Below are 25,221 nucleotides of genomic sequence, written 5' to 3'. Positions count from 1 at the left end.
ATCCAGGAAAAGCATAATTGATCAAGTTAGCTTCATTTAAAGCTCACAGAATGGGCATCCAATAGAATCACCTCGTACTTTAGTTTCCTACTTTTTGACACTCTTCCGCCTCTTGGATCTCAATTTTTGTTTTCTAAGCTCAAGACAACTCCTGTGATTGCTCATCAGTTCTGATGAGCAGGCTCTGGCGCTGTTGGCCGCACCGCTCTTCCTGAAATTACTTCCTCCCCTATGGGACCTGCACCCCTCCATCTCGGACCATGCCTCCTCCGACGTTCCCCCCCCTTTCTAGCCAACGGACGCGGGTCCATCTCAGTCTTCTGTGTTGCTCCTCCTAAACCTTCAACATTCCCCTTGGATATGCAACTTCTAAATCATTCATTTTAGCATCGATCTTTCTCCCGGTCCCAGATCTGCATCCTCAGCAGCCTAAGGGGACATTTCAAAGGCTCATCACACCAGGGCCTCCAAAGACCACTTTTCCGTATGCCTCAAACAGTTCTTTTAGCTTTTTTGTATTGAATCGATCACTGCCTAGGGCACTCATGATGAAACCTTGGGGTCCTTTTTTAAACCTCTTTTTCCTAACAACCAATAGGAGTCCCAGGGACAAAGGCCCATTTCCTCTCCCACATAACTCACGGCCACCCTTTCCTTGCATTTCTAATTTAACCAACCAAAACACTGTTCAAAATACTGTTTTAACACACAAATTAGTCCTCTCCTGTGACCAGCTTCTTCTTTCCTTCATAACGTCACCAGATTAAGCTTTTTTAATATATAAACTTGTTTTGAGTATACACTTTTGTTTTTTGCATAAAAAAACTTTAAAAAAATATTAGTTTGGTTAGGCCCTCCCCCACTCAAAAGTCTTCTCCAGTCCGGTATCACCTATAAGATAATAAAGTACTCATTTCTTAACCTAGCAGTCAACTCCCTCGGCAGCTTAGTCCTGACCTTCAAGTTTCACTTCTCATAAACTGCCATAAAAATACCATATGAATGAAAGCCCCTATACATAATTATACTCACTGAAGTAAAGCAATACAAGAGCACAGGCTTAGGAAAGGGGCCCTTTTTCCTCTCTATGTGCTTAAACCAAAAGTTCAATGCCTTTGTTATAGATCAGAGTTTCTGCCCTCCCAGGGACACAGTAACTCTTACCATCTCTCCTCGGCTTCCTTAATAACACTGGAGTATAATTCCAAGGCCTAGCTCCTTGTCCTCAATTCCCTTTACCTCGACTAAGACGTAACTGCAAAGAAAAACTAAAGTCTACTACTGCTTTCCTTTATTTTACCTTCTATTTCTAATCTCAAGTTCCCAGTACTTTCTTTTTGTTGTTGTTCACCCTGAAATTCTCAAGGATGCCTGTAAATTACTCAAGAAGGCCAAGTGTAAGGAAAGTGATCATGGGACAGTTTTCTGTTCTTCCCAACCACATAGCGGGACCAATTGAAAAGCACTTTATAAAAACAAAATTCTCACCTCCATGTAGTCCTCCCATAGAAGAGGAACATGGATGGTGGTATCTTTCCTGGTTTCCGCAGACTATTTTTATTATTCAAGAAATATCACTGAAGAGCATCTGTAGGAATTTTGACTTTGTAAGACATGCAGTTAATTAAAAAAACAAGCTACATATTGTTAGATTTTAAAAAAAGAAATGCTGCTGACTCCCTCGTTGCTATTCTAATCACTATTGCATTCTACAATGTGACGGTGCTTAAAAAATAGACCTCCTCTGCCCCAGCTCATGCAGTTAACTATATTCATTTGGTCTTAATTTGAGTTAGAGAATTTAGTTTGAAGCAAGGCAGTAATTTTGTGGTGTGCCTTTGAGACAAGATTCATCCAGAAATGCTTAGAAATCAAATAATTTAAAACAGTAGAGGGTGCATAATACACATTTACAAAAAGAAATACATGGGAAGGTCATCAGGGAGTATGAAAGATAGTCTCAAATAATGGGGCTTAAGGAAATTCAAATAACAACAAAGATCAATGGATGATCAGAGACAAAGAAGCTTGGGCATTTGAAGTGGCTGTGTGGTATGCCAGAGAGAGAATATGATATGAAGTCAGAAAGCCTTGGTTCAAATGCAAGCTCTGATAGGTAACAAGCCTTACGACGGAGCACTTAACCTCTAAGACGGGGCTGGAATTAGGATGAGGCGAGTGAGGCACTGGCCTCAGGGGCAAAATTTAAGAGGGTACAAAGAAACTCACTGATCAAGATAATGAATATTTTAATGCAATGTTCTAAAAATAAAAATGAATGCCAAAAAAAAAAAAAATCATGACCCTGCCTGGAACAACTCAGCTCACTCGCCTCACCTTCCTTAATCCTGATTCTGTCGGATTCTGCATAAATTTCAATTTTTAAAAGTATTGCATAAAGTAGTATTTACCTTGATTCCCGAGTTTTTTTGGCATTCTCTTAAATGCTGCGCCCGAGGCAAGTGCCTCACTTGTTTCAGCCCAGTCCCAGCCCTGCTCCTTGTCTGCGATTTCTCATTTGTGTCAATAGTAACATTGAAAACAAAGAAACATCCCCTTCCCAGAATTGTTGTGAAGATCCAATGAGACATACGCGCATGTCGAGGTATTAAAAGAGATAAGAACATTTTTAGTATTATTATTTTAGGAAGAATTGGAAGAGGCAATGAGGCTGAAAGATGACATGATAAAAACTCCAGAAAGTAAGTCAGGCTAGTTGTTCAACTTCTCTCTCCTACCCTGTGCCAATCCTTTCTGGGCCTTTTGGTCTCTTGTGTGACTCTGAAGTGGCTTCGAGAACAGCCTGCCCTGTCCTGGGCCATGCTGCATGGACAAGTGCCATTGGGTGCAACAAACTCTAATGGGACTCAGCGGAGAATATACAGGAGGTTTCTTCTTGGAGTATCAATGTTACCTACCCTGCCAAGGATTATTTTTTGAAAGGAACATGGATGGAGGAGAAAATATAAAATAAACAGAAATGCTAAGATTAAAAAAGAAGCTTCAGTGAAATTTCACATTTGTAGTAGGCCACTTTGGGCTATGACTCAGACTTCCTGGAGTAAGTCATTCTCTTGCTTTTAGAGCTTACTCTGGGGAGAGATCAGGAGGTCCTGATCTTGGGCCACCCATCATAGTCTTGGATGTGCTTGTCCATGTGTTCATTTGACAAACATCCAGAACACCAATTATGTACCAGACACTTGGAATCCGGAGACCAATAAAGTAGAACTGTCGTTTTCAAGAAGCCATCTGTCTGGGAGTATGAAAGTATCAGAAGACCCTATACGGTTCGCTGAGACTTTCATTAATTCAAAACGCTTTCAATGAGTGTTGGATCTTAGGCACTGTTCTAGGCACTGAGGAGAGAGCAGTGAGTAAAACACAAAAATCTCTTTAGGCTGGAGCTGATATTTGAGAGGGATTCTTGAATTGGTCCAGGACTGGGTTTGCTCTAGGAAAGATCAGACCTCTTATTTCACTCTAGAGCACCAGCATGGTAGACCTAAAACTAGCAGAAGCTAAAAGTAATTTTTTAGTTTCTTCATAAGCTGATCTGTTCTATGATCCAGTAGGAATAAATGGGTATTCCAATGTCAAAGAGAGAGGGCTCCTAGAAACATTACAGAGACAAATGGACACCTCTGTCCAGATTCTTTGTGAACTTCAATTAAGATAATGGACTTTTATTTGGTCACTCTGAATTTTCAAATCAAAGTCTGGGCTTCTTGAAGACAGATGTCATCTCAGCCCTTATCCCACTCGCTGCCCACTTAGTCTGGGCACTTAATACTTGTTGATTTAATGCAGCATATGGATTGAATAATATTTTCTAAATAAGTATTGCCAGCTGTAGATATCATTCCCCCGGCTACCTCATTATGAAGTCTCTGCCCGTGGACATGTGGAAGAAATGGAAAGGCTGACTGGCCATCCTAAACGTACAGATCCAGCTCAAGGGAACAACCCAGATGCTTTCCTTCTCAACCGTTTCCACAGAGGCAACGAAATGGTCAAAATCACTCACCAGTCACAAGATTACTACTTGTCTTTGTGAAATGCCTGCTGCTTTTCAAAGCTCTTTCAAAACCACTATTTCATTTGATTCTTTCATCAATGCTATTAGTAAACAGAGTGAGCAACACCATTTCAGGGATGAGGAAATGGACACAGAACAGGTCTCACCTAAAGCCGCACAGCTTACTTGTGAGTGCAGGAAAAATACTGCACCCTCTGCGATGCCCAGCCTGTGACGGCAGACTGTGGAGCTGTGGGCATCGAGTTCCCAAGCTTCTAAGTTCCTGGCACAGGACTGGCACACAGTAAGCTCTGGCTGTCTTACTCATCTCTGTTACCCCAGTGTCCGGAGCAATATTTGGTGAATGGATGGATGAACAATGAATGGGTGAATAATAATGAATGGAGGGAAGGAGCGGCAAAACTGAAGGAAGCCTTGACTCATACTTCAGTTTTAAAGATAGCAGCTGTCAGAAAATTACATAAAACCAACTTCACAAATGCTTTTCAAAAGCTTCTACATTGCTTTTCTTACTCCCTTGCCCGATTAGCTGTAAATCAAAGTAGATGTCTTTCCCTGACCTATTTTCAAAGTTAATCTTTAAATCCCTTGGTTACAAAATTATAAGGATTAAATATTTGTTCTGTGAAAATGTATAATGGTTCAGGCAAGAAGAAATTTAAAAGTGTAAGTATACTGATTAAATTCCCAGAATTCAAGACATTAATAGAAGAGTTATATTAAAATGCTTTAAGTGAGATGAATCTCTGATGAGTTTAAGTTGCTGAAATTTCAAAAGCTACTCAAGTCATAAACCCAATTACATAAGAACAGCAAAAAAGCCAAATAAAAAAAACACACCAGAAAACAACAACGATGCTTCTATAAACAATAAAGGCTTTAAGACACTGGGTGGAGACTAAATTTGAGCACCTTGGTGTTTTCTGATAGAAAACAAGAAGTGTCGCTTTCCAGCCTCGTGACCTTGCCCCTTCCATCGTCTCCCCCGGTTAGTGAAGCTGGGGTGCGGCTCGCATAAGATTGCCCGCACCGTGTCCAGCACAACCGTGATTGTCAATAAATGTCAAACAACAAATTTGGATGATTCCACAAAAACAGCAGGTAAGGACATGACTCGGTGATGACTGAGGAGTACGCTGGTTGACTCACAAAACAGTGATTTTTCTCTGCTTCACTGAAAGGTAAATGTCCGGGTTTTTTAGCAAGAGCTCCGAACGCTTTCCTATGCAGGCTTCATTCAACACATCGCACTCCTTGGTCGATGTGAATAAGAGCATTTATCTGTAGGACATAAGACAGGTTCTGTCTTAACTTTGTGCTGTAGGGTACACTGGGAACGAAAGACTCAAGCTCTGATAGGACATGAAGGAGTGCACCTAGGTCCAAATCGGCATTCTGGGGAGGAAACTCAAGGCCAGAGAGAGCGTGAGTTAGCCCTGGTTCAACATGCACTAAGTGAGGGGCCAGCAGGACTAGAACCTAGGTCTGCTGGGGAAACAATCCGATCTGGTGAAGATGTGTGTATATATATATATATATATATATGTAAATACAGTGGTGGGCAAAGTAGGTTTACAGCTGTTAGCATGGAAAACAATACAATAATTAATATATTTGTTATTTATTTATTTTACATACAACATTGGGGATATACACATGTACGTATACACACATGTATACATCCCCAATGAATCAAAGTAACTTGTACCCGTCCTTTTGCCACAATGCTGTTTTGGTGGCGTCCTGCTACTCAGATGACTCTGTCTTTAATTTTATCTTCTTGAGTCTCTTCTGAAAAACATTTTCACATTGGGCTGATACCAGTGACTTAGCCTAAGGGATCAGACTCTCCTGAGGGAAGTCACGTTCAGGAACCCACTCCCTTCCACCACACTAACTCACCGTAGACCCATCTCCCATATTCCTTGATCTGAAACCCAAACCCAAGAGTAGTGTAAGCACGATGCGTTCCAGCTCTGGCTTTGACACTGACTTTGGCCTCTCGAAAGTCACTGAACATTTTTTAATGAAATATTTATTGAGGAACTTTTGTGGCAAATATTATGTATGTGGCACTGAATTAGGCACTTGACATAATAATAACTAATTTTTTAAAAGTAGGTACTTTGGGAACTTTATGATCTCACTGGATCCCCTAACAATCTTCCCAAAAGGATGGCACCATTACTCCTCCTACTTCACAAATAAGAAAACTAAAGGCTTAGCTTCCACATTACTTTTCCTATTTATAGTAGAGGATTCTGAGGGTTAAAGAAGCCTTATCCAGACTCTCCCTGACATAACTTACTGAGCGGCCAGGAAGTGGCAGAGCCAGGATTTAAACCCATGTCTAAATAACTCCAAAGTCCATGGTGGACACTATAAGGTACCTTCCAGATGGTCCTCAGGAATGAAATGGCTGGGAGTGTTGAAGGCAGAAAGCCCTCCGCTCTCAGCCCTCTTTGGATACTGCTTTAGCTAAACAGAGCCTAAGATCTTGGCACTCCCTGGGATGACCAGCATCCAATGGCTGGTCAATGACGTATAAGGGCCTGGCTGAAGCTTCTGTTGGGACTGTATCTTCACAGCTGCACTTCTCCCTCTGCCCAGTCCTGCCCCCTTTCCTTCCCTCCCACAGGTGCTGATCCCAAGAGCATGCCTCACAAACTTCTGCTCCCTAATCTCCACCTCAGAGTCGGTTCCTGGACCACTCAGGCGCTTCACCAGGCTGCTGCCTCAGTTGCTTCATCTATAAAAGGGAGGTTGGGTTATAAAAACCAACCTAGTTTCAGCTCCCAAACTGTAGTGTGGCATCAGCCACTTCCCAACAGCTAGCATGACAAGTGCCGAGATTCACACTCTCTAGTCTGTAAGCTGGAGTAACATTCTCTAGCCTGCCTTTACTTCTGATCACTGTTGTTCCTCCTGCCCAGAACACCCTCTTCTCCCTCCCCACACCTGGCTAAACCTTACTCACTCAAGACTCAGTCCCCTTGTCATCTCATTGAGGAAGTCTTCCTTGACACTGAAGGATTAGGTGTCTCTCCTGTGTGGCTGTGATGCCCTCTACATATCACTGTCATCGTACTTTGACATTGCTTCAAAATGGCTTGTTTATGTGTCTACCTTCTTGTTTTGGCAACAAAACGTAGTGGCTTAGCACAACAGTCATTTATTTGCTCATGAATCTGCAATTTGGGCAGGGATCGGTGAGAATGGCATGTCTCTGCTCCACACAGCACAGTGTCGGCTGGGAGGCCCTCCCAGAGCTGGAGAAGCTGCTTCCAACATGGCTCAGCCAGGGAGCTGACAAGTGGGTGCTGGCTGATGGTTCCTCTCCACTGAGGTCTTTCCCCGGCCAGTTTAGGCTTCTTCACAGCATGGTAGCTGGGTTCTAAGAGTGAGTGTCCCCAAGAGACAGGAAGTGGAAACTGCTAGTTTCTGAAGGTCTGGGCCCAGAAACTGAATAGACTTCTGCCAGTCTATTGTCAGGAAGGCACAGAACCCACATTCAAGGGGAGGAGGAGGAGCCCCACCTTCGATGAGAGGAGTGTCAAAGAATTTGGGGGGCCATGTTATAAAACCACCACACTTCTCTACTGAACTATGAGCTCTTTTTGGACTCATGAACATGGCATGTGTCTGCTGAATAAATGAATCCACTTCTGCACCAAACTGCCTACACAGCCTTCACAGTGTCAATCGGTCACTTGCACCAAGGAGGTTCCAGACAACTCCGCCACATCAACTGGCAAGAGGATTAAGGCTCAAAGACAATCAGACTTAATGTCTTATAGCATTTTAGAAATGGGAGGGATTTATGAGATAATCGTATTAAAATCCTTTATTTTACAAAAAACAAAACAAAACCCATAAAACAAACAAACAAAAACCCTGAGATATATAGATAAAAGGATATAGCAAAGAATCTATATGGGTCAGTTATATAAAAAATTACAATGACTCAGAATTTGCTACACGTGGGAAGAATATGCTATTTATCTGCTCAGTTTCTTTTAGCAAGTCAGAGCTAACTAAACTTCAGAATGTGAGTGATGAGTACTGCTAATTTTCTTTCTTTTAAAGGGGGACACTATTTACTTTTGCAAATGGAGTCCCATTTACAGCTATCATGGTAATTCAACAATCTGATGATGCACTACATGTCCTGGTAAAATGTTTTGAGGCACATTGATGACTAAAGACTATGCACTGGCAGCATCTAGTCATTTAATAGAAGAGGAAAGAATGAGTAGACCTTAGTTATCAGACATCTTTAAACATGACTGAGACACAATTCTGAACAACAGAGGTATTTGAATTATTAAAGGTAATTATTAAAGTAAAAGAAAACAAAATGAAAGAATTTGACATCAATTAGGATCAAATAAATGCCTAACTCTAAAAGGTGAATTTTGACTAAATAAAAGAAATAATAAATAAGTTTGCTAATTTGCAGAGATACCTAATTATAGCTTTAGAAACACACACTTTAGATCTGAAAGTACTTAATCTCTTCTAGGGCTTCTGAGGAGCTTCCAAAACACTACAGAATCTTGTAGGAGAAATTATGACTATGACTACAAAACAATCATTGGGTACTGACAATCAACTGACTACACGGTAGCCTTCTACCAAGAAAATAAAATCAGTTTTCCTCAAAGGAATGGATTTTTTTTCTGAGAATTTTTTCTGTGTGGCGTAACATTTAGAAAATGTAATTTCCTATATGTAATTACCTTGTAAATCAGACAGCCTATATGACTTCCTCATAAACTTTCTGGAGGGAAGGCTCAATACTAATCTGGCAATTCCATAAGAGATACTGGTTTTATAAGAAAAACTAAGAGGTGTATTTATGACACAATCGGCACTCCCTACCCAATGTTTATGCCATTACTACTTCTTACCGAGCACAGCATTTGAGAAACTACAAAATCCCCTGGAACTGATATCAGAGATAAAAGTGGAAAGTAAAAAAAGAAAAAACACAACGAAAACCCCAATTTGATCTATCTGAGACATACTGCAGGAATTCCCCAAACACTCATCCACAAAGACTGCATCTCTTTTGTGTAGAGCCAAAAAAAGGCCTGCCCCTAGGGGTTAATGGTTATTAAGCAGTACTTCGCTATGTATCTACTATAAGCAAGGCTTTGGGCTGGGCACAAAAAAATTCAGAATCTGTGTACACCTGCTAATTCAAATTCTCCATCAGATAACACAAGTTAACATTTTTCAAGACAAGGTAACATGGAGCTCACAGAGCGTAAACAAGCTCCCTACATATTCCCCAAATTTAGATGTCACTTAGCTTTACTTAGACATGGCGATACCCTGGATTGGGAGAAGGACAGTTATTTCTTTCTAATCTGAGAAGGCAATACAGAAAACAATAACAACAGCTGCAAGTTTACCATTTTCCAGGCACAATGTTAAGTACTTTCTATGTACTATTATTTCGTTTAATCCTCATTTTATAGGTAAGAAAAGCTAGGTTTAAGGGGGTAAAGAGATTCGCCCAAGGAGCACAGCTGGTGGGCAGCAATGCTTTGAGTGGCCCTGCTTTGCTCCAGAACTTGAGCTCTGAACTTCTGAACTGCCCACTCGACATGCGGCTGTCCACTCAGTCTAATCTATGCACAGCTAAACAGACGATAAAGCTAAACGTATGCTTTCATTAGAACATAACTTAGAAATGGGTAAATACAAACAACAGATTTTTTTCAAGCCATTAACTACCAGATTAAAAATACTCCTTCAGTTACAATTACTAAGCAAAAAAGAAGCTGCCCATTAAAAGACTTCATTGATAAAAAGACACATGCCAATTTTAGAGATACTAAAATGAGAAAATGTCTGTCTTAAACTGATGAAACATAGTGCATGCTTATTTTACAGTGCCTGTGTACCGCTCCTCTTTCTTCTATTTACCACCCTCTTCCAGGCCCCACACATTAGTTTCTCTTTACTTGCTGCCTAAAGGTTGGTGTTCTCGGAATTAGTTCCTCCTCTTTTTGCTGATTTCTTACCCTCCCACTCCCAACAATCTCATCTATTTCCAAGGCTACAAGCATTTCCTGATGGCATCCCCAAGGATGTTTTTAGCTCTTTCCCCAGACTCCTGACCATACAGTTTACCTCTAAATTGATATTGTATCAGTCTCTTAAATTCTGTTAAAAAGGCAGACTCACTGCCCTAACCCCAAGCCTGCTTCCCCTTTGGGGTGGTGTCTTGTGGTGGCAGTGTAGTGCAGTCTACTGTAGGGAAAAAGTCTTTAGATTACGGGTGCAAGTTCAAATCTCAGCTCTGACACTTAGTCTGCCAGAACAGGGCAACTCATTTAACATTGCTTGAAAAGCCTCAGTTTCTTGCCCTGGCTGGGTAGCTCAGTTGATTAGAGAATCGTCTTGACACGCCAAGGTTGGGGGTTCGATCCCAGGTCAGGGCACATACAAGAATCAACCAATGAATGCATAAATAAGTGGAACAACAAATCGGTATTTCTTTCTCTCTCTCTTCCTCTCTCTCTTGCTATAAAAAAAGGCCTGTTTCTTTATCTAAAAAGTGGGATTAATAAAGATAATTTTCAGATGGTAGAAAGATCAAATCAGCTAACTTATGAAAGTAATTTTCACACTGTGTAATTCAGAATAGGCCCTCAAGCAATAGTTGCTAAATATTGCTATTATTAGTTAAGGAGATCCTCTTCTGCCCGGACCTTAAGTTGGAAATTTGGAAATATTACTATCTCCTGGCTCTTATACAAGCTCCATTATCTACTCAGGCACCAAATGCTACTGATTCTACTTGAAGAAATATCATTCCTTCCATTGCGTGAAAATGTTAACTTTCCTCTTTTTTGTATTAGTATTTAAACATATTCAACTCTCTCATGTAAAAAAAATCAGTCTGCCTATTGAGGTAGTGACATAATATTTCACTGTTTCAAGTACCTCAGAAAAATGTGTTTGCTTTTGGAAAAGATCTACACATTTCTTAAGTTCCCTTCCAGGCATTTTGTGTCATGTTATTATTTAGAATGGAACTGTTTGCTTATCTCCCCCCCCACCGTCCATGGGGATGGCTGGTATATAAATAAGATTGCTACTGACATTTGTTGACTTTGTCCTATATCTGACTATCTTAGTCCCTTTATAATTATTTAAACTGTTTCACTATGGGACTAATACATTTTTACTATAAAAAACTTTAAGTATACACATAAAAAAAAAAATTTAAGTCAATGGAAGTCCCACCATGAAAGGTAAGCAACCACTACTAACAGCTGTGTATGTATCCTTTCAGATAGTTTTCTCTATGGTGCATCATAGATTTAAATCTATTTTATAAAAAATGGATCACACTGTGCATGCTGTTTTATTATAATATACGTACACATAAATATTTACTACATGTAGGCTAATATTAATCTTGTAACATTGTTATCAACCGTCAACATAAACCTCACTATTTAAAGATCAGGATTCAGAATTATTCAAAATATAAAAACTAAGAAATGGTTGGAAAAGACATGACAAAATAAATGAGAATCAGAAGAAATCATAGCTATAACTTCAGACAAACCTGAATTCATGAGAATAAAAGTAAAACAAATAAAAGTAGATTATTTTTCACTAATAAATGTTTGCTTACAATATGGAAATAACAGGCTTTTAGGTTGTAAATATTGCAATAGCTATGTTAGTAGAGATGCATCAAACTCATTTTTTAAAACAGAAGGATAAATAGATAGAAATTCAATAGTATCATCAGACTATAACAGCATCTCAGTCCTTTCCAGATTTAAAAAAAATTAGAGGGCTAGAAAAATCCAAGAGGATGAAGGATGTGTTTTTTTTGTTTGTTTTTTTTTTTAAAAACACACATTGTGAGCATCTTTATCTTTCCAGACCAATAAGCAAATATAGAAAACAGTGTTGCTCAATGTTTTTAAAAGTCCATGCCACCTTGAAATAAACTTTAAAAATCTCAAGCCTGCCTTTAATGCTTGAAATAAAAAATAAATATTATGAACTTAAAATATTAAAACAATGGCAGATTTGGGGAAATTTTTTTGCTTCAAAACTCTGATCAACATCAGCTCTGAGTATTCTGGCTCGATGGCTCTTTTGCCTTCTAGCCCGCACGGAGGGGAAAGAACTTAGTGGGGCCGTGCTGATCTAACTGCTTTGCCCTCCGCCACAAGTGGAGAAAACCCGGCTTTGTAAATGTAGGCTGATGACATGAGTGGCACTCAAAGCCCACTCATTTGTTTTGGAGTAAACAGGGAACTATTTTGCTCAAAATTACTTCAAAGTGATTTTCGGGAAGTAGTTATTTTGGCAACTGAACGAAACCTGAGTTCCAGACACTCCCAAGGAAGATCTTCTGGCAATGATCGAATGTAGGTGTGAAAAGGAGTCCTCACCAACTCCAAGTGGATTTTCCAGCTGTGAGTTGAGAAGCTATCATCCAAATTTATTCTTCAGACAAATTAAGTAAAAAATTTCCCCTCTCTGAATTCATCATCAGGAGCCTGCTTCTTGAGAACTTTGGTACTAGTCAGAAAATTCGGGGCCATGTTCGGTACAGCATAATGCTTAGGAGAGGGGACTTGGGTATCAGACTGGGTTTGATCTTGGCTCTGCCAATTATTAGCTGGGTGCCCTCAGGCAAACTACTGAGACTGTTCTGTTCTCTGTATCTTTACCAGTAAAATACTATATGTACCTACTTCAGATGACTGTGTTAAGTACTACATGAGTCAGGTGAGCATCAAAACAATATCTAGGTTGCAGGAACGACTGGAAAAATGTCCATGAGTCTTAACAGCACAGCTGGACTTTGGCTGCAAAATTTTATGTATTAATGATGTTGGGTTTTCTCCCTTGAAGTTTCAGTTCTTTGTAACTTCTAATACATCTTCCAAACATGTTATGCTTTGTGGATTGTGTGCAAGTTTGAAGCACTTGCTTTCGCCCGTATTATCTCAGAAACAGAGTGACATTACTCTTTAGCTCAAATCTTTCCACGAACTTCTCCTTCTGACATGACTGAAAAGGTCTAACAGAACATGAGGTAATAAGTATTCCCCGATTACCGCTTCTCATATTCAGTTTCAATTTTAAAAAATAAAATCTTTAATTCATCTGGGATGTATTTTAATGTATAAGTTTTGGATTTAAGGGTCATTAAAACATTAACCAATGGTTCAAAAAGTACTTGAATAAACCAACGGTCCCCAATGACTTGGAAATCTATCACACAACAAAATCTTGTATGTGCGTATCACACTAGCCGTCTATTTCCTAATGTTCTCCCATTGGAACTGAAGTATCACAAAGGGGCTTGGTTGCTTTGGTTCACCACTGGATCACCAGAGTGATGCTTGGCTCATAGGAATAAATGGCTTCCCTTTTTTTATCTCTCAGTGTGATTACCATATATTGGTTTTCCAATGATAAACAAATGCTACATTATTGAAACAAATATGAACTGATCATACTTAAGATTCTTTCAATATGCTATCAGGTTTCATTACTAGTATTTGACTTAAAATTTCACATATGTAGTTTTAAGTGAAAGTGTTCACAACTTTTAAGAAAAAGAAAAAAACAGAATTTTGCCATAGTCATCCTAGCTTCATAAAATAAACTGGGAGGTTTTCCATATTTTTTCATGATTAAAATAGATTAGATAGCACAGGAAATATCTGTTTAAGATTTGACAAGAATTAACAATGAGTATGTCTAGAATTTGGGGGAAGAAAAAAATCTTTCAATTCTATTTTTGTCAATGTCATTCACAGTGTTAGTCATTTTGAGTCAATTTTGGTTATTTTTTAAAATTGAGTTTCGGTCACTGATTTTACAGATTGACTTTATTGTCACAGAGTTAAAATATTAGGCTTGGAATATATATTTTTAAAGAATTCCCTTTGCATCTACAGTCATATATTCTTTTTTTAAAAGGTGTGCCTCTGGATCATATTATGGTTGATTAAAAAAATCCATTTGAATCCTTGTCTTTTAACAGAACAGGGTAGTCACTGTATGGCATTAAATATGTTGTTTTAATTTTAAGCTATACAGTATTCCGCTTATTATACATTCAAAATGCCCCCCCCCCCAACTCTTAGCCAATTGACTGGGGAGTTATTCATCCTATTCCTACACTAGCATTGCTTAACTTTGCCCTTTCTGTATCCTGCCTTTCTTTCTTGACGCTGCTAATAAACCAGAATTTTGGACTCTTCCATCTTCCTTCTGCCAAACTGGTGAGATACTTAATGATCACAGATCCCCATTACCATGTCTGTCACACTATTCTTTTGAGAAGCCATTTATCATCAGCATATGGCTTACTGCTAATACTAACAACCAGCTCTTCCCCTTACCGTGTTCTTGACTCTTACTAATTACTTGTTTGGTCTAGGACTTCTTTGTGCCTATTTTTACCTTTAGGGCAGGCATAGAGTGGGGTATTTTGTCATTCAGTGTCAAAGATGATGTTTCTGTTGCCCTTTCAAGAAAAGATGCCTCATCTGGCCGTGAAGTCTGAGTGCGACCCTTCCTTCTCTCAGGTCCATGGGACGAGCCCTTGCTTTTCCCACAGAGTGCTAAGTGACTGGATACAAACGTACCCTCTTGTGTACACTGCTCCCCCACCCCACCCCACCTCACCCCACCTGGGTGCTTACAGCTTATTCACTTGGAAATGACAATTTGTTAGAATAAGTTTAAGAGTGAATTTTTCATCATCATCATTCTCTTTAACAACAGCTTTATTGAGATGTAATTCACGTGGCATAAAATGTCTTCATTGTTTTTTGACGTGAAGATTCACAGCTCCCTTTAGCTAAGGTGGTGGTGAGCGTGTGAAGTTTGATATAACATAAGCCCAGGTTATCATCTTGAACCAGAGGGCCCTCCAATACACCCTGAGGCCGACTGCAGCTGCACACTGTACCCCTCCCGTCCGTTCCACTGGCTCCCCCTTGGAACCTGCTTTACTTTCTCTACACGTTTCTGCCTTTCCCGTCAGGTCCCTCTTCTGTCTCCATGGTTTCGTGATGTCCAGTGCTCAGCCCTCCTCTCCTCATGCTACATACTCTCCCGGGGCAGTCGCACCCACTTCCTAGCTCCAGCCCCTCCCTGAATACTGTTTGCATAGGAACGCTCCCCCATCAGTGACATCTCTCATTAGATACAGCTACAAGGATATCTTGAAATCTCAGGAGGGGTACTTATAGCTTGAAGAAACACTTCTCCGCCCGGGCCTTTGGTCTTTGACATGTCTATTTCACCTCCAGTGGCCAGCACCATAGTCCACTGAGCTGTCCCTCCAAAAGCCTGGAAGTCCTCATCATTAGACTTGAGGACAAAGATAGTGTCTCCCAGGTTACCACTATATCTCAGTGTCTGACATGTAGCAGCACAGCAAATACTTGTTGAGGACATGAATTCAGTCAATCCAATACACATCCTTTCATCTCGCCCTCTTCTTTTCATGCACTGTTGGTTACTTTAGGTAAAATCACTCTGTCCCCAGGCTTACTACCAAAGTCTCCCGGACTCCAGTCCTGCTTCCCCCAAGCCATTCTCCAAGCTACATTCAGTTATCTTTTTCAGTCACAGATCAGTCTTTTTGTCTCTCAACTTAAGGCCCTTTAAAATCAAATCCAAATTTCTCAGCATAACACACAGTCTATAATTCTCTTAACTTTGTATACAGCATTCCCTCTACTTGGGAGTACAAGTCAGGTGTCACTCTAAGGACAATTCCTTGATGCCCCAAAGCGGAATTAAACACTCATCTCATGTGCTCTCCAAAGTTTCCTGTACTTCTCCTACCATCACATCTATTCTGTACTGTAACTGTCTGTATACTGGTCTGTCTCCTCAACTACACTGTAAATTTTGATGGGTGGGCCAGTGTCCTTTTCACTGTATCTCAGTGCCCTGCAGTTCCTGGCACACAGTAGGAATTCAATGAGTATCTGGTGAATAAATACATTTTCAAATATCACCAGTGACTGTGAAAGTACATAGCTTTGGAATTCCATCATGGGACAGGAATTCTGAACCCAGTTGGGATCCATAAATAGGTACTAAGAGTGCATGAACACCATGAAATTGAAACCAGTGTTTTATGTGTATATACATTTTTGAGGGTAATTTTAAGACTGTCTAAAGAGTGACAATACTAAAAGTTTAAGAAATATTACTGTTGGAGCTTATTTGGTTAGAAAGGAATATTCTAAAGCATATTACACACTAAGAAAAACAAAAGGTAGATACATACATACAACACAGAGACACACACAGGGATTGATTTAATGACATCAACCCTTATGGTAAACTTTTTATTGAAAAGGGACAAGAATCAGAGGAATTAGAGGGCTGTAGGAAGACTGAAGAAAAACAGATGATGCCAGAAAAAGAATTTAGGAAGCCAGAACCAAGACAGAAAAGGAACTGTCGTTTTACATGGGGCCCTCATGCAGCCAGGACATGAAAGGCTGGCTTCATCACGAAGGACGCCAGTGTCTGAAGATCTCTGCACAATTCTGAAAGTTGTAAACTTCAACTTGCCACCATGCGCCCAAGCTCAGGATAGTCCTGTTCTACCAATCTAGTTGTCTTTTTAGTTCTGTCCAGTGAACCCCTGTCTAGACTCTGACCTTCAACAGAAGGAGAAAAAGCAAAAGGCAGGCCATGGCCCGGGCCTGTGAGGAAGGAGGGGCAGGGAGAGGAGCCGTCAAGCACTCGCCGCTTCTCAGGTGACCGTCTTTCTCTGGCTCCCTCTCCTCTGTCTGTATTCAGAGTAGTTTATGGGCCTCCCTATTTGCAGGAATCTTGACAGTGTATCATGTAATATGAGAAGATGCATGAAGTTCTGAAAACACAGGTAGTTTGGGAGCTGTGGGTATGTTTTATAAAATGACCATGCTTATCCTTTCCCCACCAATCAAACATTTAATGAATGAAGTGAATGAGTATTCCCTTTTGGTAATTCCTCATATCAGCACATAACATACTACACTACCTGGTTTGCTTTAGGAAATGCTAACTTTTGTATCATAAGAGGCTGTTACTAATCCACTAAGCAAGGACTAGTGCTTCCGAAGTGGAAAAGCCTTGATTTCGAGTGTTTTGACGCTACCTGGCCTACCTTCCACCCCCGCAGAGGCAACAATGTAGCTACTGATCTTACATCCAAGACGTCTCTGGCTGTGAAACGAGCCTTGCTCACACAGGGATGAAAACGGGACCCTGTCCTCCTTAACATCACCCTTCATCCAAAGAAAATGAAAGTCAAAGGACGGTGAATTTGGTTAAAAGGCCTAAAGAATTCATTGACTGGTTAACTAGCATCTAAATAATCAAGAATGGTCCATAACCACCTGCATAGCAATTCGGCCCCATGTCACTGAACATCAATATAGAAGAGTGTCTGTAGTGATGTACAGGGATAGAAACCTCACCAATTCATTATACATACTGATAATCCGAGTGTCTTATTTTGTTGCAGAACTCTAGTTGTATACATGAACAAAAGTGTGACTGTTCAAACAATAGTTTTTAGGAACCAAGTCTGTAAAAAATATGTCTTTTGAAGATTTTATATTTACCTATCCTAACTGAAATTTTGGAGAGGCCCTAACCTATCAATAAAAGATATATTCTTTTAAACCATAGTGACGACTGAGGATTGCTCTGTGTAAATTCCTGATAAGTTTACGGTGAAACTGAGTATCGGTTATTCTGCCTGGAAGTCGGAGTGAAAGGGGAGGAACAGAAGAGAAAGGGGAAAAACTGCTGATTACAAGTCCCACCGAATAGCCTACTTACTCGATGCAACAGTTAATTTTTTAAAAATTCCAGGATTCACTTAAGAGTTGTATTGGCTTTTGCCCTGTTATCTATTCTAATACACTTTTTGGCAACAAATTGTTGTTTATGATTTCTTGTGTAAGTCCCATTACAGTCACAGATGAGGTGAACACGTCACTGAGAGCATGGGCTTTATTTTTTCCATAGCAGCGTGTGGGACCTGAAACCCTTTCCAATGCAAGTGGAGCTGTTTTGAGGAAAGGAAGATGAGAATGGAAGAAAAAAATCTATAACCTCGTTCATGGCCTGCGCTACTTGCATCCTTGATCTTAATCCTGTCGATGCCTCCATCTTCTTTAGGTCTCCCTGCTGCAAGAGAGGCCAGGTTAGGAAGTGACTGAGCATGAGGCCAGGGTCAGTGCTGACAATGAGATGAGAGGCAGAATGAAGCCACACAGGAAATGAGTTTTTGGAGGTCCTTGTAATGAGGTATCTATAGTTTACTTTCCATTTATCCACACAGGTGTGAAATTTGCAAATCCAAACATAATACCCACCAGAGGAAGAGGCTCTAATGTCACTGATATAATGTTATTTGGTGCTCTCTACCGAAACGTGCACATTATTAAAATGTTCTTAACACTACTTCTGAGAGGAATTCTCGTGAAGTGTGGAATCGAAAGGACACATGGAGCATGATGACACAGATGGGCATCACCTGGAAAATGCAGCAGTCCACTCCAACAGATGCCCACAAGGTAGCATTCACCTTGATGAGCCTTGCAGAGTGACACCCGACCTCATTGACTGGACCCATAAGTGCAGACTCATGCTAACAAAACTCACAAGACACTGATGTATTAAAGAAAGAAAGAAAGCGACTTTATTATTTACAGTGAATAACAGAAGAATTGGGCACACTGAACATCTGTATCAGCCCGAGTGAATTAGCTCCATGGGAAGGCAAATTGCCAGAGGGGAGCGGGGTGCACAAGCCGGCTGAGTAGTGGAGTCAGTTGCGCAGGATTCCAGTGCAGAGGGCTCTCTGCTAGGGGGTTACCCACCTGCCAGGCAGTCTCAGCCTGGCAGGTGCTATTGGTCAGACAGTGCTTAGTAAGGCATCATTACAATTACAATAGCTTTTCTTTTTTTCTGCTTTGGAGGCAGAGCAAATGCTCTTCTTATGGAGATTTTGTGTGTGTGGGTTTTTAAGATATCAATACCCTCAATTAGTTACAGTCAAGTCTTACTGCCCAAGGAGTCTTCAAGTCTCCTAAAATCATATTGCCTCTCTTGGACTTAATCTGTGAGGTGTTAATTTCTGAGAGTATTTTTGTTTTCCTGTTTTCTGGGATCCAGAGGGGTACTGCATGGTAGACTCCACATCTGCCTACAGGTTCCACAAAGTGTTGGTCAAATTCAAATCGACTTGTATTCACTGTGCCAACTTTATGCCCACTGCTGTGCCGGGTACAAAATAATTCCCCCCAAATATAACAAGAGCGTCTAAGGAAACATATCTACTGGATGCCTACAGGCCTAGGTTCTTCTTAAGGTACATTAATTCATTCCTTTTTCTCTAGCTTTTACAGACCCTCTACTGTGTACCAGGATTTACTAGGTACAAGAAATATAAAGATTCACATGACACTGTCTTGTTCCCTTAAAGAGCTTATAATCTAGCAAAGGAACAAGGCATGTTTTTTTTAGAAAGGTACAGTGCCAAGTGGTACAGAGCATGGTAGAGTGCTTTTATACCTCAGGGCCAAGACAGAAGCCATATCTTTTTGAAAATCAGATTTTAAAAAATAACTAAATTAAAATGCTCATCTTTAAAAAACTGAACAACAGTGTTCAGTATGAAGCACAAAATAAATTCCTTCCTTGCTACTTTCCCATCCCTCTCCTGCCTCTTAATGTTGCCCTCAGTAGTTTGTGAATACTCTTCCAGACCTTTTCCCTCTGTATATGAAACACACACACACAGTTCTGCATTCCCTAACACACACATACTTATATATAAACATAAATTTATATATTTATTACATCAACATGTAAAATTTATATATTACATATCCTATTCGCAATACATACATACACATGCACGCATATAACATACACACACATGTGGGATGATACTATATATAGTGTCTCATAACTTGTTCTTTTAGTTTTAATTCTTTGTTGTAAATTATAACATGTATATAGAAAAATGCACAAAATAAATATACTCAGTTTAGAAAATAGATTATCCTAGATAGCAACCTCTAGGTCAATAAACAGAAAATTCTGAGTACCCCAGAGATAGAAACCTACCACCTCCAAAACCATAATTCTGAATTTTATGTTAATAACTCCCTAGTTTTCTACAGAGTTTCACTACCTCTGAGACAAAGTTCAAATTTTCCCTGATGGGGAGACACCCTCAAGGCAAAAGTAGCTTTGGATCTCTAAGCCTCTCTGAACTCTCACTTTTCCTAGAGTTTGGCCTTTAATTCCTTATCTTTTCAGTGCTTTGTTGCTCTGAAGATTTCTTCTTATACATATTCAATAGTTTCAATTATTTTCAGTAAGAGGACTTTGTTCAGATAATCTAATTGGCCATATTTCCAGTAACAGAAATCTATGTTACTTCTCAATTTCTTCCTTCTCTTACAGTTATGTGTATAAAATTAGATTCTTATCCACTAGATCCTAACTCCCTAGGGGTAGGAGAGGCAAACATCTTTGATTTCCCATAGCACAAATATGAAATATGTGAAATATGCAGTAAGTGCAGAAGAGTAGAGTAAAGGAATAGAAAAGAGAATGAATACCTAAGGACTCCTGCCCTTGAAGAGTTTCCATTTTCTTTTTGTGAAGGAAGATAAGATGTATGTGCATGACATAATTTGACATGAAACCACTTGAGGCAATAAAGAGAGATGTTTAAATGAAATCCCTTATATTCATCACTGACATGAAAAAATTTCCAAGATATATTATCAAGTGAAAAAGAAGTGGTAGGATGGTATCTGTGTATAAAACATGTATCTACATTTATCTTCCATGTCTGTAAATAGGTATGTCCGTATATATGTGCCCACGAACATTCCTGTTTATGCACAGAAATAAAACTCTAAAGATACATAACATTGGGTTCTTCTACAGACTAGGATTGGCAAGCCAGAGTTATCTTTTCACTTTCAAATATCCTATGTAATATTTTTACATGAAGCATATATTACTGTTACAGTCAGAGGGAAACTTTACATTATATTCAAGGGTAAACATACCTGAAAAAGGAAATCAAGAAGAAAATATAGACAGGAAGACAGAAATTACTGGGGAAGGCCTCTTAGAAAAGGTAGGACTTGAAATGGGCAGTGCAGGACTGGAAGAGTTTCAGTAAGAGAACAGGTGTGGGGAAAGGGTGTGGGTGAGTGCTTAGTTTTGAACTGATGTCAGGGAGGAAGTGAGGATGGTACCTGAAGAGGCCCATAAGGAATTCATCTGGCTGAAGTTAACAATAGTTGACATTGAGAGATATGATTAAATGGACAAAACAGAGCCACAGCATAAAATGTGGAATGTCATCAATATTAAGAGCTTATGATTGGTTGGATGGGAAACAGAAGCCATTCCAGGTTACCGTGCAAGGTCGTAATATGAGATAGTATTAAATTCATGGAGTAGTTTGTGCAGAATGCACTCAAACATGAAAAAAAACCCCAGATATTTGTAAAGTGCCAGATCAATAATTATAGGCTTTATTAAGTAAGTTATTATATTACAATTACATTTTAGGGAGATTATGTTGGTATTCTCGTATAAAATGCATTGCAGGGGAAGAAAGACTCAGAGCAAGGAGATTTTCTTAGCAATATAACATACTTGAAAGAGCTTGACCAGTTTTGACCATCTGAAAAATGTAGATAACTTCCTACCTCTCAGGATTGTTGTAGGGATTAATTTTACTGAAAATGCCATGGTCAAAACGCATTAGTCCATTTCTTCTCAACTGCAATTATAGTCCAGAGGTATGTTGATAAAGATCAGAAGTGATAACCTGATCATGGGAATGGAAAAGCTAAAACCAAGAGGTTTTTCTAAATAAATAATCAATAAAGATCTATTTATTAGGTGTAGGGAATGAATGAGGGAAAGATGAAGATCTCTAGGTTCCCTCAGGAGTGCTTGTGGATGGTCCTGACATCTAGAAATTGAACTACATCTGTGATCCACGTTTTCGGGAGTCATGACACTCTGACCATGTGCGTTTCACCTCCTCCATCTCTTACTCCTGACTGACAACCCTCCCCATTTGGGTATGGGGCAATCTCCTTGTATTAGTGCAAATATGGCTTAAAATATTTTAAAACAAAAGTGTATTTATATTCATTTTATTACAGAAAACTATTTTCAGGAATGCATAAAAACCTTAAAACAAGTGGAACATGCAATGTTACTATTTAATGGTTGCAGTGGGCAAAACTTAGCAATAATTTGTTAGAAATCAAAACAAACTCCACATTTGACTTTATGAAAGAAAAATTCTACATAAATAAAATGCCTGACAGATTTTTTTAAAAACTGTTTGTATCCTATTAAGGCCCAAAACATAAAATTGTGAAAACCAAGAGAGATCAACAAGAATTAATCACACAAATGATTCTCATTTACAGTGTTTTAAAATTTCTTTTCTCCTAAGTGAATTCTGACTTCTGAGTTACATGTTATAATCCTGTAGTCCTAAAGCAGACTTTACAGCATTACAAAAGTCTCAGTTGGATACCCTGTTGTCTAGCTAGAGGTCAAAAGCTTGAGGGATATTACACGATAGAAAATAAAAATTCAAAAACCTTAAAAGTGACCTATCATGCTTTAGACTTCTTACTTTTCTGTAAGGGCACATCCCTGCAGAAGATGACAAAGAGTGGCAATTGTGTAACTGAGACTCCAGAACTAGCGACAGCCCGGAAAGTGACCACTGTTTTGCAATGCAGTTGGTCACCATCGTATGAAATCTTGGGAAGTACAGCGTCTTGGTTACCTGCTAGTTTCTGTGAAAGCACAACTCCGAACGCAGTCACGCAACACTGCAACGGAGCTTGAGTCTAAACTACCAACCTACATTGCTTTTTACTTACGCTTCTATTTTAAAAGAATGTTAAGAATATTTATACATACTTACAAAGGTAAAAACAAAGAGGGGAAGGTGGAGAGGGAGGGAGAGGAAGAGGAAGAGGAGAAGGAAACAGACCTTCCCGGTAACAGAGAAGGGGGAGGCAGGAGAAGATGCAGGTGAAACAAACCTGGCTGGGACCTGCTGTTCGCTGAAGGGGGGATAAGTACACAGAAGGTCAGCTTCTACTGTGCCTACTTTGTGCGTTGAAATGTTTCATAATAAAGTTTAAAAAGGCACATACCTAATTTTTCAGGATTGTCTCCTAACTCAATACCTAAAAAGGGGCCTCTCAGTACTATTAATAGTACTGCAATAAACACGTCATTTTTAGAACACTGAGCTATGATTTCAAGAGTTCCTGAGGTTTATGTGCCCAACAACAACAAAAAAAATCATGCCAGACAATAAGCCCTGTTAAGAACATAGTGTTTATACAGAGCACTTTCATATCTAGTAGCTCAGCTGATCTTCACAATAACACTGTGAAATACTGTAACATTCTGACTTATGGAAAAGAAATATGAAGTCCACAGAGAGTGACTTTCATTCATTCATTCACTCACTCACTCATTCATTCACTCATTCCACATACATTTACTGAATACCTAGTATGAGTCAGTCAGTTCTGACTAGGTATTAGGAATTAGGAGACAAATGCAATTCCTTCTTTCAAGAGGTGTGAGTCTAGTAGAGGGAGCAGATTAATAAACTGATAATTACATGATGAAGTGATTCATGTTACAATGAAGTGTTTTTTTAAAAAAAATTTAGCCATGAAATATATTTTAGATTCCCACCCAATATATACAAAAGTATGTTTAAGTAAAACAAAAGTTATAAAACAATCATCCTCCTATGCAGGATGCACACTGTGGCATTTCCAATCTACACCATTCAGTGATCTTTTCCTGTTTAATAAAATACTGGTCACCTTTTACAATGACTTCATTACTCACTAGTGGGATGCCACCTCCATTACACAGAAGTGCTGTGATGGGTATGGTCAGAGTTCTGATGATATAGAGTTTACAAAAGGAAACAAAAACTCTGTTCCAGGGAACAAGAAAGGCATTAAAGAGGCTAGTGTCTGAGTACTTTTCAGTATTAAAGTGGCAGAACTAGAACAAAGGTCTTATGATGCTCTAATCACTCTGCTCTTGCAATAGCTGTGCTGTTGCATGCTGTCCAAACACAAAACAGCAATAGACTGTGAACTCACTGATAAGCTATGAAAACAAGTTGTTTTCTTGAAGGGATGTCAGCATTCATTCATTCATTCATTCATTCGCATGTACTAAATCCGCATTATGCGGCACAGCACTTCCTGTCTATTGGATCATCCTGCTACTACCTGTAAAACAACTATAAACATCCTGAGACTATAAGGTTTATTCTATGATTCACAGTCCTAAATATTTGTCCTTTAGAGTAAAGGCTTAAAAAGCAGAACAGGATAATGTGTTAGAGGTAAAATTAGATACTGTACTTTTTATCGACTGCCAACCCACATTAGGACTTTCTTCAGTGCCTGAATCCTTTGCCTCAACAATCTGCTGTCCGTCCAGGGCAGCTGTGCCCGCTATGTACAGACTCAGTGAGGGAAGGAGCTGGCAAAAGCCAACGACTCCACAAGTACTGATACCTCATATTGCTGCCCCCTGCTGTCTAAGGAAGACAGGGGAAAGATCAGGGAAACCCACCTACTGGATTTTGCTTTGCCATTTCCCTCAACAGAAAGGTTTCTATTTTCAGGTACTTGTTTTGAGAATCCATTTTGCCCAATTGCACCAAAGACTCATTTTATAAACCTGATCTAGTCTGGCAAATTCTGTGTGTCTTTTATCCATTAAGCAATAAAAATGTATCGGCGCTTTCCCACATCAGCATGTGATCAGCTTACAATAGTACTGTTATTCACTGGGTATTCAACAAATATTCATCAAGGATACTGATATGCCCTGGCCAGTCTCCACAGTGGTTAGAGCGTCGGCCTTCGGACTAAAGGGTCCTGGGTTCAGTTCTGGCTAAGGGCACGTACCTCAGTTACAGGCTTGATCCCAGCTCTAGTCAGGGTGCATACAGGAGGCAACCAATCAGTGTGTGTCTCTCTCACATCGATGTTCCTCTCTGAAAGCAATGGAAAAATATCCTCAGGTGAGGGTTAAAAAAAAAAAAA

The 25,221-nt window shown here is 39.6% G+C and overlaps 1 protein-coding gene across 3 annotated transcripts in view; it reads right to left on the bottom strand.

Annotated features, from left to right (window-relative positions):
* NSMCE2 (NSE2 (MMS21) homolog, SMC5-SMC6 complex SUMO ligase) overlaps positions 1-25,221 on the bottom strand; it is a 202,961-nt gene that overhangs the window by 79,205 nt on the left and 98,535 nt on the right. For 2 of the 3 annotated variants that reach the window (XM_081117122.1, XM_081117124.1), the window contains exon 5: positions 18,173-18,247. The exons of the other annotated variant lie outside the window; for it this stretch is intronic. In XM_081117122.1, the coding sequence (XP_080973248.1) occupies positions 18,173-18,247 (75 nt within the window). The remainder of the gene's footprint in view (positions 1-18,172; positions 18,248-25,221) is intronic. 3 annotated transcript variants of the gene reach the window in all.

Source organism: Miniopterus schreibersii (genome assembly GCF_964146895.1).
Source record: "Miniopterus schreibersii genome assembly, chromosome: 17".
Classification (NCBI taxonomy): Eukaryota; Metazoa; Chordata; class Mammalia; order Chiroptera; family Miniopteridae; genus Miniopterus; species Miniopterus schreibersii.
This window is presented reverse-complemented; position numbering and strand designations above follow the sequence as displayed.